Genomic DNA, 8516 nt, shown 5'->3' with positions numbered 1-8516 from the left:
GACATCTGAGGTATATATATTGATACATATGTTCGTATAGGAGGATAAAGGATTCACACACCTAGAAAGTAAATCAAGACTACTGAAGTTACCTAAACACTAATTATGTAAAACGAGGAACATAGTATTTGCATGACGCAAACCCCCTCAAGTTCCTGCATGGACGCGAGATTCCAATGTCTTCGATTTGGGAAAGCGTTCTTAAAACTACAATACAACTTACTTATATGTATATATTTAGTAATTAGTACTTGAACAAAGAAACAAGAAACAATTTGAACAAGACGTACATATATGATCAAACATACATGTGGTGCTATATATGTTGGCACCTTAATTTATTTTGAACAATATACAGCTGATCAAATTCCGCAGTAGGATTTGATGGGGCACGTGGACCTCTTCCCTTCATCGGTGTAGTGATAGTAATGAAGGTACTTGTAGTGATCAAAGTCCTTAAACCGTTGAGGGTGGTCTTCATCAATGAGTTTCTGAGGTATCTCTATCTTCATATCCCTAATAAACGAAAATAGCCCCAATGAAAATCGCTCTTGGTTTCCCTGCAAAATCACCCTGTGACATGGTGCTTCGATTCTTCCATTTGTCCATGCCTAAGAGAATGAAAACACCTTAAATTTCATACATATGCATAATATTAACAGTGAGACTGGTTAGTATATCGATCGCTACCTACCATGCAAGCATCACCTGCCATGACTATGAACGATGAGGGTGCAGGATCAACGTCGATCCAATGTCCGTCCTTAGTTTGTATCTGTAGACCCTTTACTTGTTCTTGATGAAGAATTGTCATGAGACTCTTATCAGTGTGAGGACGAAGGACTAGAGGATTTTCCTCGTTCTCTTTAGGGCATAAGTACTTCATGAATCGCAGAACATGATTTGTTGACTCAAGGAGCGACTCGTAGTGTTCTTCTATTCCATAGCTTTTTGCTACCATCCGCAAAACTATCTGATCCAGTTCTGCTACAGCCTTGGAGAACATCGATGCACTTGTACTGAAAAAACCGTGAATCAAAGTATCAAACAAAGATATAAAGACACGTAGTGATCTTCTATTCATTAGCTTTAAGACGTAAGATAAGAAACCTTAATTACCAGAAACTTTTATTTCCAGAAGGCCACATGAGTTTTGTGAATATTTCAACTGCTTCTTTGGTTGTTGCATTCTCAATACCTAAGCTTTCGTACATAGGCATAGCGGGAATTTGCCCAATGTAAGCATGATATGGTGCATCTGAAGTGTTTAGGACTTTGACTTCGGTAGGAAGATCAAATAGATCTCGTGATGCATGGAAAATCATGTCGTCAAGCTCCTGCGGTACACCGTCGTACATGGCAATGAAAACACCGTGCTCTTCAAGAGCACGCATAACATGACTGCATGTTGTGATCCAAGAACTTGGTGTAGAGTTTAAGCTTTTCAAAGAGAAGTCGATAACGGAAAGCTTGGGCGCTGCCATTATTTCATCGACGTTGGATTGTGTCTATAATAGGATGTATTTTCCGTCTCCAAATCTTATTACTTTATATGGTTGGAATACAGATTTTTTGTATATGTCATATTCCTCATATTAAGGTATTATTAGACTTTTTAATATGCACGTAATGTCGCGATCCTACCTATTTTCATTTTAAATGAATGCACAATTTTTTGTGGATACTATTAATGCTTGGGTTTGGTGGAGTTATTTTCAAATGTGGGGCGGTTCCAATCGGACGAAAGTTTTGAATGTTAATGCGAGTTATCATGCATATAGTCAAATAATTGTCCCAACGAAACTTGAGATGGCAAAACTTGACCTTAGTTGTAATTAGAGGTAAGCATAGGTAGGTATCCAAATTAATTTGTTAGAAATTGAAACCGGCAATTCTTAATCGGAACTGGAACCGCCCACACCGGTTATTTGGACTTTGTAACCAGTCCTGGAACTCCGAACAACTTGGAACTGGTTCCGGTTCTGGATACCCGGTTTTTTTATATTTTACCAATGGTTATTTATAAATTTAGTAAGAAAGGCAATGACGTGAATTTTTGGTCGGACGGAGATATATGGAGATACGATGAAGTGGAAGTGGATGGCAACAGATATGCAAAATTGTTATTAACCATGTGTTTGGGGTTTGTATATCTTTTGATTTTGAGTAGGTTTGTTTATTATTTGGATAAAACCAAATTTTTTAATTGGATAATTTGAATCAGGTTGTTTGGTTCAGATTTTTAGATTGGTTTTGGGCAAAACCGAATTATTATTTTGGATTTCGGGTTGATTTTGATTTATAAAACAATAATCGAATAATAATTTCTTTATTTATTTATATAATTTATTTTTAATATATCTCTTTAATCATTTATAAATTTACTAAATATTTTTTTTAATTATAACGTTTCATCCAATATAGTAATACTTTATTATGTATTATATTTCTACTCAAAAAGTTTTTTTGCCTGTGGAATCTTAAGTTATAATATATTTTTCTTAGTAGTTGTCTAAGACTATTTGGATCCATGTTTGAAAACCGAAATCAATTTGGATCCATGTTTGAAAATCGAAATCAATTTGGATCCACTTGATCCGATCGAATCGAACATATCTATCAAATCCAAATGAACACCTTTACCTTTGAGGCTTTAACCACTAATTCTCTCTGCTTGATTTTCCATTCAAACATTTGTTTATATATTTCGTTTTCCTTTTTTTTTAAACCTAAGTTATGAATAGTCTCTAAACAAAATTTAACAACTCAACATATACATTATAACCAAATCCATTTCTTGTAATATAATACCAATTTCTAGTTAATTTCCTTTAGAGCACAACAAAGTTATTTAGAAAAAAATATATAACTAATTTTTTAATTACTTAAAAGTTATATTATTTTTAAGGGAAAATAACTTACCAAGGTAATCATCTCTATCGCTTTGTTCACATGTAGATAACTTTTTTATTTTTGTACACATTTGACCATTTAACTTGTTATATGTGTTCATATATTACTATTGTCACCGGCTATAGCAGGTGATAATGATAATTTGTGAACAAATTAACAAGTTAAATAGTTAAATGTTGTCACACCCCAAAACCGGAATGGTGGAAACGTTCTGGGGTGGATGACGTCATGTCAAGTATCACAACATATGCAGTATAGTAATCAAAGTACAACAACCATTGCATTAATAGTAATAATTTCACATAGGTTACATGTCATAGTAATATCAAAGTAATTACAAAACATAACATAGATGCAGCTCGGTACTAGGCTGTCTTCACAAAAGCTCTCTGGATGTACCTGTCTATCGATGACCTGAGAATACAAGTTATTTTGAAAGCGAGTATCAGCAATTTATAATGCTGGTGAGTCCATAAGTATTTAGTGTCATTTGTATAAATACACATTTTTGTTCAAAGCAACTTTATGAAAGACGGTAATCTAGAATCTATAGTATATTGGCGTTCCTTCCAGAAAACCTTATATTTTCTAAATAAAAGCAGTCTTCTACCAAGACCCGACAGATTTATGTTTTAAGTAGTAATTTTCCCCAAAATACTATCATTACCAAAATACAATATTGACTTTAAAGAAATTATGAGAAAAACCACAAGTAAAAATACTAGGGGAAAAATAACATATACCTCAACAGTAATACTGCTGACTAAAGCAAAAGAAATCATAGACTCCAGGAAAGTATCGAATGAATGATACGCCTGGCTCAGTCTAACAAAAGGAAGCACAGACTCCAGACAGTATCGAATGAACGATACATCTAGCAAAGTCTAAAGCAAGGAAATACAGACTCCAGACAGTATCGAATGAACGATACAGCTAGCAAAGTCTAAAACAAGGAAATACATACTCCAGACAGCATCGAATGAACGATACAGCTAGCAAAGTCTAAAACAAAGGGTGAATGTGAACTCGTATGTAACCATGCTGATCGACGATAGAGTATCCGATGACCCTCCAGGTCACGCGTAGAGGTAGTGGCATTATGTCACCCATGGGCCTTACCGGCGCGGATTGTAGCTAGTAGTCTGGGTGTGGGAGTGTCAGTCTCGTATAGATCTATACACATAATGTTCGCTCTCCTTCCCGGAGACTCTGGTTACACGGCGTTGGCGCAATGAAGCGTCGTAGAGGGAAATAGTGTGTCACATTCTAAAGTAAAAGAGAGAGAGATAGAGATAGAGAGAGAGAGAGAGAGAGAGATAGAGTCTCCTAACTATTCCTATAATGATTACTAGGGTTCTAGAAACATGAATAATAGAAGGATGCCTATACTACTCAAGGCGATGAATGGGCTGAGAGAGAGAGAGAAATAGAGGGCTTTTATGTCCATACATGTATACATGATATATAATTAATGTTTAAATGACCTTCGGACAGATAACCGATACCCACTAGACCACATCCCAACGAGGAAAAGGAAATGGGGCGAACTAGCGTTCCTAAGTCCTTTAAACATTATTTATATAACTATACAAATATAGGCATGCATTTAACGAAATAAAAGCATAGAAGAAAACTTTGGTAAAACTTTTGGAAAAACCTTTACACTTAAGAAATTTACGACTTAGTGTCATTTTGTAAAACAAGTTTTGAAAACCATTGGAAATCCTTTGAAAAAATTTTCATAAACAGCTTTGAAAATGAGTTTTATAAAACAGTTTAAGTGAAGAAAACCTTTGGAAAACCTATAAAAAAGAAATTACGACTGGATGTCTCTTTAGTAAACAAACTTTGAAAAACTTTGGATAACCTTTAATGATCTAAAAAGGGATATTTATACTTTAACAAGACTCGAAAACATGATTTGGAAATCTTAATCTGGATAAAACAGTTTAACATGCAAAATCTATTTTGCTATACAGTTATTAATCACATGTGATTTATCTAATAACTGTACAGTTCTACTTGTATTCCCCCCCCCCTATAAAAGCAGTTAAAATCAATTAAAAGGTTATTTCAGGGGTATAAACTCACCTGCTGCCAGTGGATCGGATGGAGGTGTCGGTTGAGTGTTGGGTGTCAAGTAAAGACTTGAACACACTTAATGACCTAATAACATATGAAGACATATGTTTACATATAATTAGTGATTATAACACTAATTAAACACGTATAAGCATCCTAATGTGCGGAAAAACACTTCGGTCAAGTGCTAGGAGGCTATTGGGTTGCAACAAGGGGGTGTATGGCCTAGTTAGGGAGTTTACTTTTCAAGAGTAAACTCTTAGAGGAGATTTCGGCCCAATGACCATATCCCCATGATTTTACGGCCGTAAACTCGTGGGTGGTGTGTTCTTGGATGTTTAAAGGTCTTACAACACTTGTGGAATTAGGCTAGGTTCAATTCTAGGGCATAGGAAGTGACTAAGTCCCCAATAGACCATTTATGGGAGTTTACGGCTGTAAACATAGAGTTTACGGCCGTGAACTCTTACTTGTCCCCTTACTTCATGATTTAAGGTCTTAAATGAAAGAATACAAGGTTCTATGCATTATTCCAAGCCATATGGGGAAGTTAGGGCATCATTTGACCTCCTTAAGGGAGTTTACGGCCCATGGACTAATCCTTGGGGGTTTACGGCCGTAATCTCCTAAGTTCATGGTTTCCTTGGTGTTTAAGGGTCCTACTTCGATGGTAGTTGGTTCTAGACATTACCTCAATCCATAGGAGGTGTTTAAGGGAAATTTAACACCTTAAATGGTGTTCACAGCCTATGAAGAGGGGTTTACGGTCCCAGAATGTTCTTGGGCTGTAAACTCATGTTTACTCCTCAAATGACAAGATTTGGTGTTCTAAACTCGTACATGCAAGCCCTTAAGTCATAGCTAAGCACTAGGAGTGATTTGGAAGGATTTTGGGGCTTCAAAACCCCATTTATGGGTGTTTGCGGTCCAAGAAAGTTCTTGGGCTGTAAACACATGATTTTGAGGCTTTTGGATGTTTTAAACGCAAATTTGCATGTTAAACAAGCTAAACAACAAGTTAGGATAGATCACTTACTAGTTTGGAGCTTGAAAGGGGCGTTTTTGGATCAAAATCGGCTTTGTAGAGAGAGGGTAGAGAGAGTGGAAAGAGTTTGAATGAGGTTCACTCACCCTTATATAGGGTGAGTTTACTACCCCGGAGTTTACCGCCCGAGTTTATCGCCTGAGAACTCTATCTTATGAGGTTTATGACATGATTTTTGGTGCTAAGGGCTTTAGTGGTTACTTTCTAAGACTTGATCGTTAAGTGTGAAAAGCTCGGAATGCTAAGGCGAATTTTTAAATTTGCTAAAAGGTGGCGGAAATGAATTTGACTTTCAAACGAAGGGTTTGACTATAGAATTACATATATGAAATATTCGGGTTGTCACAAATGTGTACAAAAAAAAAAAAATTGACTAAGTGTGAACAAAATGAAAAATTAATTACCCAGATAAGTTATTTTCGCCACTTTTAATAACGATTTTATTTTTCATATTTGTTTGTTATTATTTTTTTCAAACATTATTTTTAAAATATCCATAATTTCCTAAATATTAATTTAATATTGATCAATTTTAAATTTTACTTTTTAAGTAATAAGTATATTTTTGTTTTGTGAAATAATTTATATAGCCTCTTATAATTTTTTTCTTTTGTATTTTAGCATATATAAAATTTTTAAGTAAATAGTATCTAACAATAAAATTAAATAAATTAACTATGTAACAATAAGTATGAAGTGTCTTTTTTTTTAAATAAAAATAAAATATTACTTAGCAAATAAAAAAACAAAAAATCTATATAATGTAAATGTTTTAAAATTATTCCAACTTTTTAATATTTTTTAATTAGAAGTTTATAAAGTTTTAATTTTTTTTAATACAACGTTTTAAACTAGTATTTAACGGAAATATTTTAAAATGTTATAAAAATATTAAATTGTCATACAAAATCTGTGAAACACTTTAAAAATATTGTAAAAGAAAGTTTATAAATAAATGTATGAAGTTATAAAAAAAATTGTATATATGGAAATGTAAAAGAATAAAAAATAAAAAGTTAAATACTTGTAAGAAAAAAATTAAAACATTTATAAAATATTTGGTTTAAAAGTACTTGTATTCAAATTATATGAAAGTTTAAAAAAAAGTTTAAAAAAAATGTAAGTAAAGTTTAAAACATTGTATTAGAAAACTCTATAGGAAAAAATATCATAAAAATATTGTAAGAAACTAAAAAAAAATCTTAAGAAATTTGTAAGAAAAAAAATTGTTCACATTTAGGCAACTTTATTTTTTGTACATATTTGACCATTTAACTTGTTAAATGTGTTCATATATTACCATTGTCACCTGGTACAGCAGGTGACAATGATAATATGTGAACACAATTAACAAGTTAAATTGTCAAATGTGTACAAAAAAAATAAAGTTACCTAAACGTGAACAAGACGAAAAGATAGTTACATTCGTAAGTCATTTTCCCTATTTATAATTACTATCGATATGTATAATTAAAAACATATTTTTACTAAAAAAAACAGCGGGTACCCACTGGTTCCAAGTATCCTATACAGGAATTGGAACCGACTACCCAACGGGTAGCAACACCAAAATATAATAATCGGGACCGGAAAATCGATTCCAAACTTTGAGAACCGAAATGAAACTGGTTTTGTGGGTTCCAATTTTGGAACCCACAATTTCAAAAGTAGGTACCCGGTTCCGTTGCTCAATTCTAGTTTTATTTGTGTATTATAGCATCCTATTTTTATTTCTTTTTTATCAGAACATTGATTTCTTTTTTGTTATTAAAATATGTGTTTATGGAAGGTTGAAAACTTTTGAATATTGATTCTTATAATGATTGATGTAACTTTTAGAGTAAATTACACGATTCGTCCCTTTGTCCAAGTGTTAAATTGCACGTTGAGTCCCTATTTTCAAAAATTAACTCGGACTATCCATGCAATGTATTTTTTTTAACTCGGATCGTCCCTGACGGACATAAAATGTCTATTTTACCCTTTTTATTTTTTGTGATATATTTATGATTTGTTTGTTATTAAAATTTTGAAAGAAAAATAAAAAATCCAGAAAACAAAAAATGAGCCCACCACCCCCCAAACACTTACCATCTACCCTAATCCTACCCACACCATTCAATCCCAGTCGGTTCATCTTCTTCACATGGGTTGCTGGAGCTAGAGAGAAATGGGTTGTTGGAGCCACCACCGCCAGCGCTTCACTCCACCTGCACATCGCTTCTCCTGCCGGAAACAACCATCACGAAACTGATATTATTCCATTTCCCTTTATCTTTCTCCTCCCCCTTTCTTTTATCACTTGCATCCACAACCCTGTATCAGATCTGAGGTCTTCATCATCTCTTCAAATCTTCACCTCCATGTATCAGATCTGAACGCCTCCAACGACGTAGCTAAAACGATGCCACCACCATACCTGCAACTCGTAGAGTGGTCGGAGAAGACGAAGGAAGAGTGGAACAAGATAGGTTCG

At 33.9% G+C, this 8516-nt stretch overlaps 1 protein-coding gene across 2 annotated transcripts; it reads right to left on the bottom strand.

Annotated features, from left to right (window-relative positions):
* Positions 1 to 208: 208 nt before the first annotated feature.
* LOC111900816 (probable 2-oxoglutarate-dependent dioxygenase AOP1) lies at positions 209 to 1558 on the bottom strand. 2 transcript variants are annotated; one of them, XM_023896705.3, is made up of 3 exons: positions 1120 to 1554; positions 695 to 1019; positions 209 to 611 (listed from the first exon to the last, which is right to left on the bottom strand). In XM_023896705.3, the coding sequence occupies exons 1-3, from the start codon at positions 1482 to 1484 to the stop codon at positions 363 to 365; spliced, it is 939 nt and encodes a 312-aa protein (XP_023752473.1). In that variant the 5' UTR covers positions 1485 to 1554; the 3' UTR covers positions 209 to 362. The 2 variants fall into 2 exon arrangements, with proteins under 2 accessions (XP_023752473.1, XP_042757171.1); XM_042901237.2 differs by having other exon boundaries at positions 474 to 611; positions 709 to 1019; positions 1120 to 1558.
* Positions 1559 to 8516: the final 6958 nt, after the last annotated feature.

The sequence above is a fragment of the Lactuca sativa genome, chromosome 4 (assembly GCF_002870075.4).
Source record: "Lactuca sativa cultivar Salinas chromosome 4, Lsat_Salinas_v11, whole genome shotgun sequence".
Classification (NCBI taxonomy): Eukaryota; Viridiplantae; Streptophyta; class Magnoliopsida; order Asterales; family Asteraceae; genus Lactuca; species Lactuca sativa.
The sequence above is the reverse complement of the archived record's forward strand: the minus strand, read 5'-3'. Positions and strand labels throughout refer to the sequence as shown.

Excerpts from the sequence above, each read along its gene's own strand:
- LOC111900816 (XM_023896705.3), bottom strand. The coding sequence starts at position 1,484 with ATGGCAGCGCCCAAGCTTTCCGTTATCGACTTCTCTTTGAAAAGCTTA. Across the intron at positions 1,020-1,119 it reads TCTGGAAATAAAAGTTTCTG|TACAAGTGCATCGATGTTCT; the intron begins GTAATTAAGGTT and ends CGGTTTTTTCAG. Across the intron at positions 612-694 it reads TGGCAGGTGATGCTTGCATG|GCATGGACAAATGGAAGAAT; the intron begins GTAGGTAGCGAT and ends TCATTCTCTTAG.